The 21,201-nt window shown below is 42.4% G+C and overlaps 1 protein-coding gene across 1 annotated transcript; it reads right to left on the bottom strand.

Moving 5' to 3' along the window:
- Positions 1–471: 471 nt before the first annotated feature.
- Positions 472–20,634, bottom strand: Kdelr2 (KDEL endoplasmic reticulum protein retention receptor 2). Its single transcript, XM_087195875.1, has 5 exons — positions 20,411–20,634; positions 11,123–11,223; positions 6,751–6,909; positions 4,497–4,749; positions 472–2,494 (listed from the first exon to the last, which is right to left on the bottom strand). The coding sequence occupies exons 1-5, from the start codon at positions 20,499–20,501 to the stop codon at positions 2,460–2,462; spliced, it is 639 nt and encodes a 212-aa protein (XP_087052001.1). The 5' UTR covers positions 20,502–20,634; the 3' UTR covers positions 472–2,459.
- Positions 20,635–21,201: the final 567 nt, after the last annotated feature.

Below are 21,201 nucleotides of genomic sequence, written 5' to 3'. Positions count from 1 at the left end.
GCAGCTTTCACAGTTACTGCAGGGCAGATTCATGGACTTTGCTTTATTCTATTACTTTTTGGGTTTTGGTACTGGGGTGTGAACCCTGAACCATCTCACTGAGCTACAGCCCGAGCCCTTTTCTTTTCTTTCTTTATTTTGCAACAGGGTATCACTGAATTGCTGAGTTGCCCAGGCTGTGCTCAAACTTATGGATCCTCCTGCCTCAGCCTCTTAGAGTGCCCAGCTTTTTTTTTGGTACTGGGGATTGAACTTGGGACCTTGCGCTTGCAAGGCAGGCAGCAGAACCACTGCACTACATCCCTGGCCCAAGAGTGCCCAGCTTTAACAATTAGTTTTAGAAATTCACACACAGGCTAGGGGTACAGTGTACTAATACAGTACTTGCCTAGCATGCACATGGCCTTGGGTTCAATGTCCAGCACCATACACAGATATACATACATACAAACTCAGACTCACAAAAGCATCTCAATGAAAATATTAATTACCTGATAATCTTTATTCAGGAAGTAAAAGTAACCATGAAACAGTGCTTCATAAGGCATTGTCACACAAGGCAAGGCCTTTTATGCGTGAGGACACTGCCCAGTCCCAACTCCAAGTCAGGAATCCTCAGCAAGATGCCATCCTCGCTGACTACAAAAAGGTGATCAACATCTTAGCCAATCTTATTCTTACTTACATAGAATGACTACAGAAGGCTTTGACATGCTGAGGTTCCAGATCTTGTTCTGTGCATTGTGCTCTGCAGTGAGGGACCCCAGCTTGTGTCTGATTTACATGAAGAAAGGCAGGTACGAACCCTCCCCCCACCCCAGTATGGACAGCAGGCAACCTGCTACACTGTTCTTCTTGACTTCCTGTGACTGATTTCCCCGCCCTTCCTCCACACTCCCAGAATTGTCCAAGGAGGATGAAAACAAGCCAAAGAAACTAAGCCTAGTATGCTGACTGAAAAGTACTCTGATACACAAAGCAAAAACATGAAGCAAGAGGGGAAAAATAAAATGAGGGCAATAACAGAGGTTAAATTACGTAGTTGTACTGCCAATATAAGACCTACACTAAATAAAAATGTACCTCATCCAGCTCCTTCCTCCACAAGACATTTTAATAGAGAAAAAGAAACAAATACTATATCCTCCTTCTATTAAGCACTGTTAGTATTGAACACTTTCACATTTGGAGTGAACTAAATAAAAACAAAGTCATATACTTTTGCATAAATCAAAAAATATAGCAAATCAATACAATAGCATAATCAGGAGGAAAACTCTAGTTAATTTCCATAGAACAAAGTTCTACAGATTAAGTGGACTTTAAATGTCTGCAGCTCCATAGAGCTTTTGCTGCCAAGTGAAAAACAAAATAAAAATCATCCCAATAGGATGTTCAGAAGTCTAATTAAAAAAGACAATTTATTCCATTTAATCAAATGTTTATTTAGGATGGTAACAAGAGATAAGTCATGCAAAAACTCAATTTAAAAAAAAGAATATAAGAAATGGTAATTGATGCTGCCAATTAAGAAAAAATTGTAAATCATTTTACCACCCAAAAGTGATAAGAGAAAACTGTGAATCTAAGCATGGGCATGGTTATAGTTCATCTTTTGGAACTGCATGTGAAAGTCACAGATAGGAACTATGTGTTCCATTCCTCAGAGTGATCTTCTATCCAAAATAATCATTACAGTCCCTCCCATAAAACACTCACATGGCAAGCAGCCCAAAACTCCTCCCCAGGAATTCTTCAGCATCCTTGGGACAGTCTCAAATTGACACTTCTCAGCAGGGGAAGAGGGCAGGCACCTTGGGTGACTTAGCTGACACCCCATCTACACTCAGAACCTTAAAATTTTGATAATGAAAACCATAAGATTTACAAGTCATCTTCACTAACCTTAAATGTAGTGTTGTGAGGTCCAAGGAAGGATTTCCACGGCAGGTGGGAAATTGGACAGATAAACATTGAACATAGTGTCTCAGATTTCAAACAAATATAACTCATATTTTGGCAAAAAATAAATATAGTGGAATGCAAGTTTGATAGACATTAGAATATATAATCTACCAACTGTCAAGGAGTACAATTTCATTGCAGAACAAGGAATCAACAATTTCAAAGAATTTTTAAAATAAAAAAGTTTGCACTTATTCCTCACAAAATTGTCACTTTTGGAACTATCTAATTAAGCTACACACTGAATTAATACAGCATTAAGTTTCTTTGTGTAAAAAAATCTTTGTACATAGTAATAAAAAAAGATAAGGCAAGATGCACTAAACAGAAACCTTGTGGTTCTTTTCCTCTGTTCTTATAGAGCCACTGATGACGATCTGCAACAAAAGAGTTTAAGTTTCTGATTTTCCGCATCAAGCATCTCATGCCTTTGCTGTGGTAAGAATTCTGTCCGAGCACCCTGAAGGACAGAGGCTGCTGATGGTCTTTGGCACTTATGCTGGCAAACTGAGCTTCTTTCCCTTGAGCACTAGAATTTTAAAAGAGAAGAAACGAAACAAGATTACTAATGTTAAGCATACAGCTTCCTTCTAATCTCAGAACTCTGGCACACACAAGATTGTACTTAGTAAAGTATGAGTAAATCACTGCATTTAAAAAACACAAATCTGGGCTGGGGATTTAGCTCAGCAGTTTCGCTGCCTGCTGCGTAAGGACCAGAGTTCGATCCCCGGCACCAAAATAAATAAATAAATAAACAAAAATAAAAATAAATAAATAAATAAACACAAATGTGACGCTGGGCATGGTGACAATACCTGTAATCCCAGCACTGCCTGAGAGGCTGAGGCAGGTGGATCACAATTTCAAGTCTAGTCTGGGCAACTGAGTGAGACCCTGTCTAAATAAATGCGGTGGGCTGGGGATTTAGCTCAGTGGTTCTGCCGCCTACTTTGCAAGCACAAGGTCCTGAGTTCGATCCCTGGTGCCAAAAGGGGGGGGCCCTAATGATATAGCTCCGTGCAAAGGCCCTGTGCAAAAGTAACACCAAAAAGAAAAAAAATTAAAAACACTGCCAAATTCATAGCACCCTCATTGGTATAATTTCTCCCTAACCAATATATATTAAGTATGATTTATGGAGGAGTATCTTAGATATTAAAAAACATACAAGATATATATGCCCTTCACCAAGCAAGTCCAGCATTCGGAATGTAACTGCATACCAGAGATTCTTAACCTGGGCTCTCTAGTTAGGCTTCAGGTGCTTCTGAATTCTCTATACCTGTACATATGAATTTGTTTGCACAATACATATTTGCATTATTTTCTTAGCAGGGTCTAGTTTTTTTATTGGATATTTATAAAGTCCACATGTCATATATTTATACAAATATAAATAGATACACACACATAAAGATGTTGATTTAAACACTGAATTTTACTTTTTTTTTTTTTTTGGTACTGGGGATCGAACTCAGGACCTCGTGCTTGTGTGGCAGGCGGAAGAACCACTGTGCTAAATCCCCGGCCCTTTTTTTGTTTTTTTGAGACAGGATCTTGCTATGTGTTCAGGCTGGTCTCAAATTAGCAGTGATCCTTCTGCCTCAGCCTTGAGTGGTAGGATCACAGCCATGTGGTACCATGCCATGCCTGGTAAGCACTGGATTTTTTTTTTTTGGTACCGGAGATCAAACTCGGGACCTTGCGCTTTCAAGGCAGGTGCTAGAACCACTGAGCTAAATCCCCGGCCCTGAGCACTGGATTTTAACAGCACCAATTTAGCCTGAATACCTACAAAACGGGCTGGGTAAGTAAATGGTAGTATGTACAATACATAATGAAAGACCCTATGGCTTTTTAAATTTCTTCCCCCTAGTACTGGGGATTGAACCTAGGGCCTTCCTACCCAACCCTTTTTAAAAATCTTTTATTTTTAACAGTGTCTCCCTATATTGCTAAGTTGCCTAGGCTGAGACTAAACTTGCAACCCTCTTGCTTCAATCTCCCAGAGTGCCGAAATTACAGGCATGTGCCACCATGTTCGGCTAATTTCTATCTATTGACATGAAAAACAGATTACAGAAAAACATGTAAAGTTTAAATCGTGTACTAACGTTTACTGATACATGAACAGTGGTTATCTCTAAGTGACAGGATCTCAGATGACTCGCTGAAATAATCAGATCTGACTGAAACCTATACAATGAAATGTACAATTTTTTTTTTGGTACCGGGAATTGAACTCAGGACCTTGTGCTTTTGAGGTAGGTATGGTGCCACTGAGCTAAATCCATGGCCCTGAAATGTACAATTTTAGGAAAATAAAAAATGTCTTTATATGAAAAATGACTAAAAATCCTGATATGGAATTTCATTTGACAACCATAAAGTTATTTTTCTAAGGCCAGTTCTGCTCTGAGGAACCAGGTCAAACGAGCAGGGTGTTGGGCCCAGAAGCTGGGCAAGCAGGCTCCTCACAGAGCCCATGACTATAGGAACTAGGCAGGCTGGCCCTGATGTACATGTACCTTTTGTAATGTACAAGTAGAAGAAGTCACAGTACAGGATGGTCTGGACCACGCCGGCCACCACAGCAATGAGGTCAAAGAAGCCCTCGAAGTAGAAGCGCCAGATCCAGTTGACAAGATACAAAGCACGGTAGAGACCCAGGAAGAACAGGTAGTGGGTGGTGATGGTCTCAGCCTCCCCAGTCTTGCTGATCATGAAGAGCTGAGGAAGGATGGCCACTGACTCAAGGTAGATGGAGAAGGTCCATAAAATCTGGAAGAGAAATGGCATGCTCTCATCAAGATCCAGTGCTCACTGTAAGTTCAAGAGAAAAAACTCACTTCACTGTGAACAGCCTGACAGGTGTGGAAGTATTTGCATTACTTAGTCTTTCTAACACTTCTTTTTCCCCCGTATAGTTTTTTCTTTTCCTTCCTTCCCTCTTTCCATTTTTTTTTGCATTACTGGCAACTGAACCAAGGGAGTACTGAGCTATAGTCCCAGCCCTTTTAATTAATTAATTTTTTGAGGTACTTGGGATTGCACTGAGCTTCATTACCAGCCCCTTTTTGTTTTGAGACAGGGTCTCACTAAGTTGCTAGGCTGGGCTCAAACTAGCCAGGTGTGGTGGCACACACCTGTAACTAAAGCACTCAGGAGGCTGACGCAGGAGGATTGCTGCAAATTTGAGGCCAACCTGGACTACATAGTAAGTTCAAGACGAACCTGAACTATATAGCAAGACCCTGACTCAAAAAATAAAACAAAAACAAAAACACACTTGTTATCTTCCTGCCTCAGCCTCTTGAGTAGCTGGGATTATAAGCATACAGCAAACCTGACCACTATGCATTTTCTGTCAGTCTCCAATATGTGATGTTTCTCCTGGATAAGTTTATCCCACTTTTAATCTATAGTCTTGAATCAACTCTGCTTTCTGCCAGAATTAATGATACTTATAACTAAGTCCCTTCCACTTCCTCACTCCTGATTGTCCTGATATATTCCCAGGCTAAATTTTTCACCACAGGTGAGTCTTTGACTTATGATGGTTCAATGTAAGGTTTTTCAACTGTATCATGGTGGAAAAGCACTGCACATTCAGTAGAAATCATCCATCCATCCTGTCTATCTATCAGGCAGTGCTAGGGATTAAATCTAGGGCCTTACGCATGCTGCACAAGGCCCCTACCACTGAGCTACACTGCCAGCCTCCATACTTCCAATTTTGATCTTTTCCTAGGCGAGTGACATGCACTACAATACTCTTGTGATGGTGGGGAGAGCAGCAACCCCCAGAGCCCAGTCAGCCAGGTCATCCTGAGGGAAACACAATATTCCACAACTACTGTATTGCTAAGCTGGGATATTTGGTAGATTAGGTGCATTAAATGCTTTTTTAACTTATAATATTTTCAACTTACAGTGAGTTTATCAAGATGTAACTTCATCATAAGTCAAGAACCATCTGCATTTTTCTTATTCTTTAGGCTTTTTGGTGTGGTTACAACAAAGGGATCAGAGGGGCTGGGGATGTAGCTCAGTGGCACCGCCTGCCTGGCAAGCGCAAGGTCTTGAGTTCAATCCCCAGTACCAAAAGAAAAGACAAATAACGAAAAACAAAACAAAAAAACTCCCAACAACAAAGGGGTCAGAAATCAGAGCTGTAATTAGGCAAACTCTCTGCCCAGCATGGCATGTTATTCACCCTGAGTTCTGACTTGTAAATAGTCCAGGCACTCCTTGCAGACAGCCAAGAACAATACAGTAACTTAATAACCCCATAAGCTAAGCAGCACCTCTTCACCAGGGATAAAAAAGCCACTTAGGAGCAGGTCACCACACAGTACGGTGCCAGGGACACTATAAGCCACTGTTCCAAAGGGTGAGAAGTATAACAATGCTGCTTAGATGTGTAGACACAGTATCAATGTGCAGCAGCTATACAGAGAGGAAGCAAAGGCTGGCCAGAGCAGGGAGGAGGACCATGTTCTTCAAACACCATACCAGGCAGGGCTCTGGGTTTGGTGCACAGAAGTTAAGATAATGAAATACTGTTTTGACTCTATATTCTCAAGGGGCATCAGGAAACCCAAATACTTGGGTGCTATCTACAGTTCCTATCTATGATTTATTTATAACAAATAGTGCATATTGTACCAGAAGTTTGCCAAACTGGAAAACAAAAACAAAAAACCCCACAAATATCTACCTGCAAAAAGGTCTTTTAGCCTAGGGGACCAGACATGACCACTAAATAGCCTCTTAACTAACCTCAAGAGGAGAGAAATCATGATTGACTAGAAATGACAGGCCTCCAACAGGGACCACCAGAAACTCCACTCGGAAGGTATCATGATTTCCATCATAGGTTGCCTTAAATTTCATGTAGATCAGATACACTGTGGCATAGGAGCAGGCAATGTAGATAAGCTGAAAACAAAAGAAAAATATCAGGTTGTCAATATATTGCAGTTGTTCCAACTCCCTCTGCTTTCTGTATCACCTATATATCCAATTTTCTTTTTTTTAAAGTTTAAGCACAGTAGAATTCACTTTGGCAGGTATATGGCTCTATGTCACGTAACCACCACCACAATTAGGACACAGCTCCATCACACCTAAAATTTCACTACACTGCCTCTTGGTAGTCAAGCCTCCCCCAGCCTTCACCTCTGGTCATCACTGGTGTGTTCTGTCCCCAGTTTTGCTCTTTCTAAAGGCAGGTGGCAGAACCACTGAGCTAAATCCCTGGCCCAAATTAATCATCACAGTTTTGTGGGTTTTTTGGTACTAGGGATCGAACTCGGGTCCTTCCGCTTGCGCAGCAGGCGGCAAAACCACTGAGCTAAATCCCCAGCCCTGCTCTTTCTAGAAGGTCACATAAACAAAGTCATACAGTATGTTACCTTTGCCTCTTTCAGTTGGCATTTGAGGGCCAACTCACTGAGAATGCATTACTAGTTTGTGCCGTTTTCACTGCACTGTACCACAGTTTGTTTACTCATACTCCAGTTAAAGGACTGGTGGACTGTTCCCAATCTGGGGGGATGGTGGATAAGGCTGTTCATAAACATTTGTACAGGCTTTTGTATGAATTTAAGTTGTCATTTTTCTTGAGTTTACACCTAGGAGTGGGTTTACTGGGTCAAATGTTGATTTTTAACTTTGCAGGAAACTACCAAAGAAATGTACTTTTAATCTCATTTTAAACTATTGTATACCAGCTTAAGAAAAAAAAAAACCCCAAAGAACACAAAGTTCAGTGCAGTTCAAACCCAATGGACTTCTTGTAGCATAATGGTATCTCTTAGGTAGCATTTTTTTTGGTACTGGGGATAGAACTCGGGACCTTGTGCTTGCGAGGCAGGCAGCAGAACCACTGAGCTAAATCCCCAGCCCTAGCTAGCATTTTTATAAAGGTAAGATAAACAATGTAATTCATGTTAAACTTTGCCATGATTGTTTTTACTTCAATTGTATTACTTTAACACTGAACATTCAGATTGTTATGAAATTTTATCTCATAACATAACCAAAGCAAAACTTAAAGTTAACAATAATTTGTAAACTATTGCTCCCGCCAAGGGAACAATTCTGTATACACAGCAGTACAGCAGCTCAAGGGTTCATAATTAAGGTATGTGTTCTTTCATCTTCAAAAGGTCAAGCCGGCTGAGGTGGTTCACCCTATAATCCCAGCACTCAGGAGGCTGAGGCAGGAGGATCACTAGGAGTTCGAGGCCAGTGTGGGGTAGAGTTTTCAAGGCCAGCCTGAACTATATGGTGAGGTCCTTGTCTCAAACAACCCCCCCAAAAAAGGTCAAACATGATCTCATTACCTGACCCCAAGAAAAGCCTGCGATTCTGAAATTACATCAATGGTCAAATTGCAGAAATTTAGTCCTAAGAATCAAATAGCAGGTTTCAATCATGAAGAGACAACTGGGCTAGGGACCACACAGCCTGGTAATACTTCTCCTTAGGAATACAACTTGAGAGACCTAATTAGGAAAACAGTTGGGCAAACAACTTAAATGGAAAATGAGAGCAATCATGAAACCCTCATATGCTCTAAAAAACCCACAAAGACACCAAATAGTACCTGGCACTTCATTATGCAGTTATATTTGCAAATAAACAGTTAACATGGTATTAAAATGTTGGTTATAATCACACACATGCATAACCGAAGTACACATATATGTACATCAGCACTATGACCCTTCTGGAACCAGCTGAGGCTCATGGCAGCTGGGGGAGCTTCTCTAGGCCCAGCCTATAGCTATCCAGGTTCAGTCTACCAAGGCCTTAGCAGGAGCTGGGAAAGGACAGCTGCTTGTCTCCCCATAGCGCTTGGCAGTTAAAGCAAAAAGATGTGAGCACATGCAACTTGGCTCCCACTCTGCTAACCTTCAGGACACAACACTTAGAAAATACATCCAAACAAGCAATAAGGAATCCTCCAAGAGCTGGGACTCCTGACAGGACAGAAGGAGGGGAATTCTGGCCCGCACAAATTGAATGCCTGGAGTTTAACCTGCCTAGACAGCAGGCATTCCATCTAGCCATTTTAACACAGCTAATTAGTTCCTGATTACTAGGTCCCATCATTAAGTATTGAAGAATGAAATGATTATAGGTAATCACGTTTGCTTTTGAGTAAAGACCACAGACTCAAATATTGCTTCCTCTACTTTAATCTGTGCTTAGGACAATGCTTTTGAATGCAGTGCTGGGGGAGGGGAGGGACAATTATTTAAATGCCACACCAATAAGCTTTAGTTTAAATATTACTTCCTATAACCAAGTACCTACACCTGGCACCAGGTGCTCAGAATCTGTAGAATAAAAAAGTCAGACTCCTATTGCATATCCTGAGAGACTTTACTTTCCCCCACAGCACCTAGCACAACTTCCTGTCCTTTATGCAGTGCTGTGATGATTTGCCTGCCTCCCACCCTGACTGTGAGACTTTGCTTGTTTTCTGCCACATGTTCAGTGCCCAGTTCTGCAGAAGTTCACACCAGTTCAACAACTATGGGAAAGGACAGAAGCTCACTTGGTCCAGTGCTTCCCCAAGTGTGAAGCATGTACCCCTGGCAGTATACAAAAGGTAGCTACTACATAAACATTTTTGTTAGGGCCGGGGATTTAGCTCAGTGGTTCCGGCGCCAGCCGCATAAGCATACAGTCCCAAATTCAATCCCAGGTACAAAAAAAAAAAAAAATTTTGTACTTTAATAGGCATTTGCTTTCATGTCAGGAGAAATACAAAGACACCAAAGGACCGGGGATTTAGCTCAGTGGTTTCGCCGCCTGCTGCATAAGCGCAAGGACCCAAGTTCGATCCCCAGTACCCAAAAAAATTTTAAAAAGTAAGTGTATTCCAGTTTGGGGGCCGGGATTTAGCTCAGTGGTTCTGGCGCCTGCCATGCAAACGCAAGGTCCAGAGTTCGATCTCAGGTACCAAAAAAAAAACCAAAACAAGACACCAAAGGTAGCATGTGTTGTGCCCAGATTGTGAAGTCCCAGAGACCACCAGGAGGCCGTTTCCGATGTAAGCACACAAGGGTCATTTATTCAAGCTTAAGCAGGGACTCTCAACTGTCACCGGCACAGCGGATCGAGATTGAGAGCCCTGAGTCTCTAACTAGCAGGGTTTTTATTGAGAATACAACAAGCTTTGGTTATTAGTAGCCAGGTGATTGGTTAATACTCAATACATATGAAGTGTAGGGTTTTGGTTGGCTAGGCTTTGGGGGTCGAAGGGGATTACGTATTGGTTTTTGTGAGGGAGAAAAGGGGCAAAGATTAACGGCCGGTTGTTACATACTGATCGTTAGCAGACCCACTAATGGCCGCATCTATCTTGTGTGGACAGTCAGCTCATTAACTGCTTATCCTACAGATAGTGTGCCTGGAACGCTCTCTCCCCGGGTACACAGGTGGTTGGGTAATAAACTCAGGAATTTCAAGTGGTGAATTCCTAGTTTAAGCACAAATTTGAGAGAACAAAGGAGACAGCTCCAAAATGGAGTCATTTTGGTCCCACACATGTATATCAATGCTTAGGACAAGTTAAAATATATTATTAAGTAAATTATGACAGAGATGTTATTTAAGCATGACAAAAGCAATAATGATGACACACATGGCAGAAGTTTAAGAAAAATGAAGTGAAAAAAAAAGAGAAAAAGAAGCCTACATTCAGTGCCTCACACAGCAACAAAATAGGAAACTGCAGCCAGAAGTCCTGGCCCCAATTCCTCATTATGGACTGACTTGCTGGATTTCTCTGGGAAGTCTGTAATTTCCCACTGCTTGGAAATCTAATAGCCATCCCTCTTTATATGGTTACCAACAGCTTTAAGAGATTCATCATGCTTAGAAAGAAATTTAACCTTAAAATCTCTTAGTTCAGACTACTTCAATTAAATAGTTACTGTCTGAAGCAGAAAAAGTGTGCCTAACAATACCTGTTCCTAGTCATACATACAAGGTGGTCTAAAAGTTTGTAAGAGCAGCACATTTAAATATTATTCTTAGAGATTTTTAATTTAAAAACACAAAGCTGACATAAACTAAGTTTCCAAGGGTCTGTGCATCATAGATAAAATACATTCTATTGGATGCCATACCATACCTTCATAGATGTGTTATATAATGAAATAAATGAAGTAAAAAGATCCAGGTAACGAGTTGTGAAGACCAGTGCAAAGAGAAGCTGGCTTTTCCCAGAAATACCTAAAGAAAGAAAAGCAAAGTGTTAGTCCCAGAGAGCTTTCTGACTCCTGAGGTCACACTGCAGGAAGTGCAGATGGGGAAAGTACACACATGGCGTCAAAGGCTGGAGCTACTGTAAGTAAACAAGAGCAGTTTTCTCTTCCCTTTAACATTACTGAATGTGCTCCTTTTCGGAGGCCCTGCCAATTTTTGTCTATGATGGGTGAAAATTACTTCCAGGAAAATGACTTCCGTACACCATCACAAACATATCAGGATGTGTACTCTTTAATTGAACATTATATTTCTCAACTAGGTCACCTTGGGTAGGAATTCATGCAGTTGTGCTGTTTAGTGCTATAACTTGTCTATACCTTCAGATCTTTCCATTTTAAAAGAGTATCTCCATGGTGACAAATCTTTTGAGGATGGAGTTGGGATCCACTTTGATTAGGGGGTGAGGAATCAGGTAAGGAACACTGCTTTAGGTAAGAATCTAAGCAGGAACTCCCCTTCCCCTGGAATAAGGGCATGACCTCCCAAGGTGACCACTATGATGGGAACAGCATTTATTCAGACAGACTAAGAATTTTTAAAACTCCATCTCTCAGACTCATCACACAACCAACTCCTATTTGTATTAAAATGTTCCTGGATGCCATGGCAACATACAGGTAGGAAATTCAAACTACAGCCAATTTTCAAAAGCAGCTGTTTGACCCTGACACATCTCCATCCAGCAACTCACCTCCAGAGCAGCACATCCACACTCAGCTGGGGGAGACTAGGTGGTCAGAGCTTGCTCATGGCTTCTCTGACATTTTCATTTGGCCCAGTGTTTCTGTGACAAAGGTGTGAGCTTCAGAACCTACCCACTCTCATCTACAATGCAAACTTCAAGCGATTACAATTTTATTTATTTTTGAGACAGGATCTTGCTATGTAACCCAAGCTGTCCTCAAACTCAAAGTGAACCTCCTGCCTCAGCCTCCTGAGTGCTGGGATTACAGTGAGTACTACCAAACCCAGTTTAGGAATTACAATTTGAGTAAGCATGTATTTAACAGAAAAGTCACTAAACCCACATCATTCACAACACTCCTCTAGAACATGAAAATCACATTGTTTTCAATAGCATTTTATAATCATTTTTGCAGCTGGCTGAAACTAAGATCCTGGATGTAAGAATATTACTTTCCAAGTTTAAATAATTAGAGTTCCAGCCTATCACCAACCACCTAAATAGAAATTAAGAAAAAGCTGAATCTATCCTTCTAAATCCACTAGCAGAAACCAATTTCAAGGGCCAAAGGAGGCGATTTGGGCAGTACATCTTCTCTGTTTAGTCTTTTTTTTTTTTTTTTTTTTTCCTGGTACCAGGGATCAAACTCAGGACCTTGCGTGTATGAGACAGGTGCGGGAAACACTGAGCTATAAACCCCCGGCCCAGTGTTTAGTCTTTTCCTCAGTGATGGAACCTTTTTTTCCTGTCAGAAATCAACGTTCAAAAGAAAAAACAATGAAGCTGTTGCTAAAAACTGGAGAACCCAGATGGGGAACGAGAGAGTAGAGGAGTAAATGGTTCACATATTTGTTGATGCCTTGAGAGAAATTTCCACTTCATTTGCTATACGGTTCTTTCCAATATATTTTTTTTGGTACCAGGGATCAAACTCGGGACCTTGCACTTGTAAGGCAGGCGGCAGAACCACTGAGCTAAATCCCTGGCCCTCTTTCCAATATTTTAAGTAAGAACTTAGAGGATACAGATGGGCAAATTTTGCCATAAAGGGTGTATTTTAGTAGAGCTTTAGAAGTCAGGCAGATTTTTGCCCTTATTTTCAGCATTCCTATACGAAAAACCAAAGACCTTATATATTGCCTTGATCATTCCCTTAGTGACCTTAGGTCATCTCTGAAACATCTTCTCTTGGTGCTGTAGATTTCATCAGCAGTCACATAATGGGAACTCTCCATGCCAGCTGCTACCCTAGGTCCTCTTACAGACTTACAAAAATCTGGTTCCTGCTGTTCCCTCCTCCAAACCCCCCAACTGAAACAGAGACTTCTAAAGGCAGGGGTCATCCTTATCCCACATCCTATCCTGGGCCTGACCCACAGCAGGGTCCAGAAAATATTCACTGAATGAATGAACACAAGGACAAAAGAATATGGAATTCACTTTAACTTCATGTCACAGGGCAAATTCTCATTGTGTGGTATTCTGGGATAACGCTTCTAAAGAATCTCCTAGTCCTACTGTGTGTGTGCATGTCTCTCTCTATGCCTGTAAATGGACTGTTGCTCTGTCCCTGCCCTAATTCACTAGCAGATAGAGGGTGGGAGAGCCCTGGGGTGACCACAGAGCAGAGGGAAGGATGGGGAGGAGGCACCATAGTGTAGTTCTTATACTCTTCTCCCCGATTTGGATCCAGATTAGCAAGTAGCAGCTTTTCCCTTAAAACTGCAAAAATTCCTGTCTTCCTAGGAAGGCAGGAATCCTAGCTGAAGATCGGAGGGGGAGAAGCAAGAATCACTTGGAGGTGGGCCCGGGATTTAGCTCAGTGGTTTCACCCCTTGCTGCGCAAGGGCAAGGACCGGAGTTCAGTTCGATCCCAGTACCAAAAAAGAAAAAAAAAAAAAAAAAAAAAGAATCACTTGGAGGGGGTGTGGAGTCTCCTTACTAAGCCAGAAAAGCTACCTCCCTGTTTTTATTTCCTGGGTTTGAGGCAGGGGAATGAACCCAGGCCTCATATATGCTAGGCAAACGCTCTACCACTGACCTACATCCCCATCCACTACCTTTCTCTTTTTAGACCAAAACACACTAAGGCTATCAGGTAACAAGCACCCACAGAACACTAACTGCAAACATTTCAGAAACTGATGTTCCAATACCAAATGCACCAAATATCTGTATTAAGGAGTATCACTTGCCAAAAGGAAATCATTTATTAAACTTAACATTGTTCTTATCTCTTCCCACAAAGCTAAGTAAAGTTTAGAAAAACACACAACTGGGCCAGGGATTTAGCTCAGTGGTTTTGCTGCTGCTGCGGTGGCGGTGGCGGCGGCGGCAGCGGCACAAGCACAAGGACCCGAGTTCAATCCCCGGTACCCCCCCCCAAAAAAGAAAGAAAAACACACAACTATACCTTTGAAGATACAGGTTAAGAGTTGCATTTCTTACATTCCTTTTGCTTCACAGAACAGGTTTCTCAACCAAATGTGGGCTTTTAAGAATTATTCTTCTGGTAACAGCAGGGATGCAAGCAAACACTATAGGCCAGTGAGGCCACCAGGAAAGAGTACAGGGAAGCAGCTGTTCTACCCAGTCTCAAAACATCTGGACCTTCTACACTGAACCCATGACCTTTCCCAGGGAACCACAGCAGGATGGTTTAAGAACTGCCTTGTAACAAGGTGCTTTTCCCTATTACAGAAAGTGACTTAGAAAAAAATGAGGCTTTGGAAACAGAAGGTCTGGGTACAAGCTCACTCAGTGAGGCACAGGCTAACCTGGCACCCATTATATCTGTCCAACCCACTTTCTACAACTTTCATATGGGGACAAATTATACGAACTTTGCTGGAAAGAGGAAAAGTTCAAGTGCTTTTTACTACATCTACCAGTGTGAATGCTTGAGAAAGGACAGCTTACTACATATTTCTTTGTCATTTTTCTCATTTCTCAAATTCATCCTAATTATTTTATTTTTTATGCTAATTATTTTACTCAAAAATTTAAAGTGGGCTAAAAAATACAGAATGAAAAGTGAAAAGAACATCCCAACAGCCCTTTCAACTCCATTTTAAGTACATCTTCCTAAGCCTTTTTAATCCCCTGGTGGGGGGGGCACATAATACCCACCCCCAATACTGAGAATGGAACCCAGGGCTTCACACTGAGCTACATCCGGGGCCCTTTTTTTATTTTAAGACAGGGTCTTGCTAATTCACTAAGTTGGCCAGACTGGGCTCAAACTCAAGACTCTCAAGCCTCAGCCTTCTGGAGTATGTACTGGAATTATAGGTGTATACCCCCACACCCAACTAAAGTCCATTTTCCAGTGTGTGTGTGTGTGTGTGTGTGTGTGTGTGTGTGTGTGTGTGTGTAACACATACATGTTTAACCCCTTAAAGTAGGGCCATCCTTGTGCTTTACAATGTACTTTTCAAACTTAATACCTCAGACTCATCTATCTCTGCTACTAATATGGCTCATTCTTTATAAAGACTGCACAGTGTCCCTTAGTGCAGACATGGCCAAAATTTGTGTACCCACTTCATTAATGGACATTTGCGTCACTTGTAAGTTTTGCATAAACATCTCTGTATCTACACACAATGTTTTATTCAGTGAACACTTTACACTCATATATTGTGTTTACATATGACAATTCTGTAATTCAAATTCCCTAGAACTGTTCGGACAAAAGACACGAAGATTTTAAATTTTGATAAATATTGACAAATTTCTCCTAGAAAGGTTGTGTAAATTTACATATCCATCAATATCAGATAGGAATGCCTTTTTCTCCACATTCTTGCCTACGTTACAGACTGTAAACCTCTGTGACTTTGTCCTACTCCACAGGCAAATAAGGGTATTTGGGGCCATTTTAATATCCAAATTCCAAACTTCTAGTGAGGCTGGGCATTCTATCATGCTTAACTGGTCTTTTATTATACACCTTTCTATACACATTGTCTTCCTTTGTAGGGTACTTTATACCTATCACTATGCTACAGATTAGTTCTCAGTTTATTATCTTTAGCTTCAGGGGTCTTATACACTCCTTGGAAAGTCAGAGGCAACATCTCTTAGATCTTTTTATTTCACACTCACAGAATTATAGGATTTGTTATCCATATGGTTTGATACCCTTGATTTTATCCTTTTTGGGGGTACTGGGATTGAACTCAAGACCCTCACACTGAGCTACATCCCCAGCCCTTTTTATTTTTTTACTTGAGACAGGGTCTCACTAAGTTGCCCAAGCTGGCCTTGATCTGAACCTCCCTCCGGCTCCTGAGTAGCTGGGATTACAGGCATGTCCCACCACACCAGACACAGTTTTATCTTTTCACACATGCCTTACCATCTCAACTGAATTTTTCTTTTCTTTCTGTCCTTCAGTGATGGGGATGAAACCTAGAGCCTTGCACATGCTAAGTACACATTCTACCACTGCAGCTTTCTTGAAAACAGAAAACTTGATTGCTCCTAGCTGCTGTTCTGAATTCTGTCTCAATGATTTGCACACAGTGGAAGAGCAAGGATTACTCAAGAGACTGGCACTAAAATGGACAGGGGCAAGAGAGAGCTGGGAATATGATGCAAAAGCTTCTTGCGGGGATTTAGCTCAGTGGTTCCGGGGCCAGCCTCGCAAGCGCAAGGTCCCGAGTTCGACCCCCTGCACGAAAAAAGACCGAAAAATAAGTGAACCGTAATTATTAAAAAAATAAATAAAAAAGCTTCTACAAGTACTATACAAACCATCCAATTATGTGAAACACTGGGACAGTTTGCTCCTATCACATCTGGAAGGTTGAAAAGTTTACAGCCTGCATAACACTAGAAGGAAGGAGAGAGGCCAGGGGAAGGTGGGAGTCATGGATCCTACAGGACTCCACTAGTCATTTAAATTCAGTAGATACAATATCATTAACAGTTATCAGCCTACTGGAAAATCTATACATAGGAAGCCCTTCATCCCTTCATCTAAAAACCAGTTTGTAAGGGGCAGGGATTTAACTTAGTGGTTCCGCCGCCTGCCTCAAAAGCACAAGGTCCCGAGTTTGATCCCCGGTACCAAAGCAAACAAACAAAAACAAATAAAAACCAGTTTGTTGTCCCAAAGTTATTCAGGTCAGGGCTTAAGGAGTGACAAGCTAGGCATGGTGGCACACACTTGTAATTCCTGCACTCCAGAGGCTGAGGCAGGAGGATTGCTATGAGTTTGAGGTCAGCCTAGGCTACATAGTGAGATTAAGGCCAGTCTGAACTACATAGTAAGACTGTCTCAAAAAAAAAAAAAAAGGAAGAGTGACAATTTGAGCATACTGTGGATTAAACTGTAATGGTGCCAGGCATGGCGGCACACGCCTGTAATCCCAGCACTAAGGAGCCTGAGGCGGAAGAACTGCCACAAGTTCCAGGTCTGCTTAGGCTACATAGTGAGTTCAAGGCCAGCCTGAACTACATAGCAAGACCCTGTCTCAAAAAAACAATTAAAAAAAGCTGCAATGGTAGTTCAGGAATATGAGATATTTTACACTTCTCTTTTTGGTACCTCTCTGCAGTGACAATGGCAGGCGCAGCCACAAGAGAATGAAGATTCAAATAAGATCAACACAGGGCTTCACTCTAAAACAGATCCATAAAGGCAGCTGTTCCGGAATTAGACTACCGGGAAACAATCTCCAGCTTCCTCATTAGTCTCACCCTTAGGGAAAAGGACTATGGTTCTGAGGCTGCAGGCATGTTCAACACAGGTGCTGAAATCCTGAAATGAACCTCAATACTACTCTTTTCAAGATAAGAAACACAACCTGGATGTACACATCTCCTATTCCAGTTATTTGAGAAACTCTTATCAAGTTCTTACTCTTTCAAAAGCCTCTAAACAGCTTTTATAATTTAGTACGGAAAAACAAGTCAGCTGGTCAAATTTAGCATTTAATTCTGAATAAATGATGTTGATTTTTTTAAAGGTCAGGAAAACTCCTGTACCAGAATGAAAATCATCCTAATTCTGAGAATGACAATAGTTTAATAATGCCCAAGGAATATTTGGGAAATACAAACTTAACTCACCTTATTTATCTTCCTTTCTCAGCATTTTACCTGAAGTACTTTATATTTTCCTTAATGAGTTTCCTTATGAAAACAGTGAATATTAAATTTTAAAAAATAAATGAATAACAAACCCTCTCCCCTTTTCCTTGTTACTCAAGGTTCTTCCCCTGGAATTCTATTTCTCCAGGTGTACCAAGTTCTCCCAAACTTCTTAGTGTAGATAAAAGTTTAAGAGACAACATACTGTAACGCTTAACTAACAGCCAGAGGGGATTCTGAGAAATTTAAGAAAGAAAAAGAAGAGACTCACAGAGTAGACCTAAAGATTAAAAGTAACATCTGAGCTGAGCGTGGTGATTCACACCTGCAATTCCAGCACTCTGGGAGACTCAAGAAGAGAGACTGTAAATTGGAGTCACTAAGACTTGACCCTGTCTCAAAATAAAAATCAAAGGGCCAGGGATTTAGCCAATGGTGCCACCACCTGCCTCACAAGCACAAGGTCCTGAGTTCAATCCCCGGTATCAAAAACTAAATAAAAAGGGATGACAATGTAGCTCAGTGTGAAGGCCCTAGGTTCACCCACCAGTACCACAATAAACAAACAAGTAATAAAAATAAAAAAGTAATATCTGAGTGGAAAAAAAGGACCTAAACTACTGGCATCAAATATTCAAACTACAATAGTTTAAAATAAAGCAGATGTTTATTTAAAATCTTTAATTGTCAATGACTGATTCTGTTTCATTCCTGGCTCTTTACTACTTTGCTCACCTTCAGTTCCTTTCTTCTCAGAATAGGGACAATAGCACCTGCTTCTTAAGGTTATTTCAAGGACTGCCTGGCATAAGCCATATAAATCTGGCTACCTAATACACAGCAAGTGCTTAAATATCAGCTATGGAAATCACTGCAATGAGTGACTGTCGGGAAAATCGTGCATTTGGGCCTCACAGAACTCTGTAAAAATTGAGAGATCACCATCAAGTCACACACACTGGTTTCAGTATATGGACTTTATAATCCATTTTGATTGCTCAAAGGTCTTTTTCGGTTTTGCTTACTTCCTGCATCTCAGCTATGCTCCAGGGTGATAGGTGAGGCCTGCAAACAGCGGAGTCCAAGACATGGTGTCACTTTAGATGTGGAGATTTTTTTTTTTGGTACCAGGGATCAAACTCGGGTCCTTGCGCTTGTGCGGCAGGCAGCGAAACCCCTGAGCTAAATCCCTGGCCCTAGATGTGAAGATTTTAATAAACCAGCTAAATGGAATCTCTGCCACTGAAGTCCTTTAGCACTCCCATCTTTCACTGCCTCTGAAAAAAAAATTTTTTTTGGAGACAGGGTCTGGTTACATAGTCCAGGCTGGCCTTGAACTCGCTGTGATCCTCCTGCCTCCAGCCTCCTCAGTGCTGGGATTACATGCATGGACCACACCTGGCTAGAATTAAGTTCTTGAATTTATCAAAAGTTATTTCACCGTGGCCATAGCATCAAACACAAGTTTAAGAAAGGTATCTTTTTATAAGAAATAATTTTAAAAATCGCAATTCTTAAGTTTTTAGGGTTAATGAAATGTTGAACTTCACAGCTATTACCTGAGAAAGGTATATTTCACTGCCTCCCAACAATGCCTGCAAGAAATGTGTGCATACTTCTGGGGAGGGCCAGGGCCAACTCACTGGTGACGTGTAGGCAAGCACTGCATGAGATCTCAGTGGTACCCCCGCAGTTTTCAGAGAACTCGTTATTTGATGAAAGCACTCACAAAGTTCTCTCAAAGCATCATAAACTGCGCTAAAAAATTCTATTAGAGACTCACCTCCCCCAGCCCCTCTGCGGTGGGTGTCATCCTGGACTAGAAGGTTTGAGGTAAAGGAAACCACAGAATTCTAAAAATAGGCCTGACCTGACATTCTATAGCTCAGTCCTTGAAAGGGCAGGGTGGGCATCCGAACAAGCTTTCCCTCCAACTCCGGCCGCTCCACCTTCCCGGGTAGCCTGGTTGCCACGTTAGGCCCAGCCAGCCCCGGTTCTGCCCATCCTCCTCCCGCCAGTCTCATTGATTTGCGAGTCCCTCAACCCGGATCTTGCCGGGAGAAGAGCCGCAGGAAAGACTAGGGGATTGGAGGGGTGGTCACGCCTACAGGACGCCAGCTCCCATCGCAAACTTTTCAGACACAACCCGGCCCGCGCAGTGTCCGACCAGCGCCCCGACGGGTCAAGTTCGCGAGTGGACTGCTCTTTGAGCGGGGCCCCGCGCTGCGACACCCTGGCCCGGTTCCGGAGTCCACTCGGACCCAGACGCCCGCGCAGCACCCTGAGGGGTGTGTCGGGCCCCCGCGTCCCGTAGGGCGCCCGGGTTCCCCGCGTCCCAGCCTCTCGGGGCCTCGCCCGACCACTCACCGGCGCAGGAGCGCGTCTTCCAGATCTTCAGCAGCAAGATGACGATGGCCGCCAGGTGGGACAGGTCCCCGGTCAGCCGGAAGATGTTCATGATGGAAGCGGCGGTTGGCGCGGCGGCCCCGGGGCTCGGCGGCTCAGCAGGTAGAGGCGGCCCAGAGAGGAAGCGGCGAAGATGGCGAGAGCAGCACGACGTGGCCGGGGGACGTGGCCGAACAGCCGTCGCTCGCGCGGGGCAGTGTGGGAGAGCGGACCTCCAGGCCACGCCCCCCGACCACGCCCTTTAAAGGGGACAACCCCGAGCGCTGGCAGGCGCAGTAACCTAGCAGGGCTTTCAGCTGAGGAACCGGCGTCCTCGCCTACTTCCCTCCGCCCAGCTTCTGGCCTCTCCCCGGGTGCCAGCGAGTTCCTTTAGTTTTTGCAATAACACTCTCTTATGTGGATTTTTTTTCCTCCTTTACCACTGGTCGTAAGAGTGCTACAAGCTTATTGTATGAAAAAGTGTAGGAAGAAAATCTGTGATCGCATCTCTCAAGGTCGACATTGTGGGGGTCCTGGGAGATGGGGTTTATGTGAAGTCCTAAAATTTTACCATTCTGGGAATTGTCTTTAAGAAAAAGAATTCGTTGCCGGGCGTGGGTGGCGCACTGCTGAAATCTCGGCGCTCTGGAAGACTGAGACAGGAGAATTGCAAGTTGGAGCCCAGTCTGGGCAACTCAGCGACTTAGCCAGATCCTGCCTCAACATTAAAAAAATTAAAAATTAAAAATTAAAAAATTAAAACTTAAAAATTA

Source organism: Heterocephalus glaber, unplaced genomic scaffold (assembly GCF_053883595.1).
Source record: "Heterocephalus glaber isolate CG9 unplaced genomic scaffold, H.glaber_assembly_v1.0 deba00001610, whole genome shotgun sequence".
NCBI lineage: Eukaryota > Metazoa > Chordata > Mammalia > Rodentia > Bathyergidae > Heterocephalus > Heterocephalus glaber.
The sequence above is the reverse complement of the archived record's forward strand: the minus strand, read 5'-3'. Positions and strand labels throughout refer to the sequence as shown.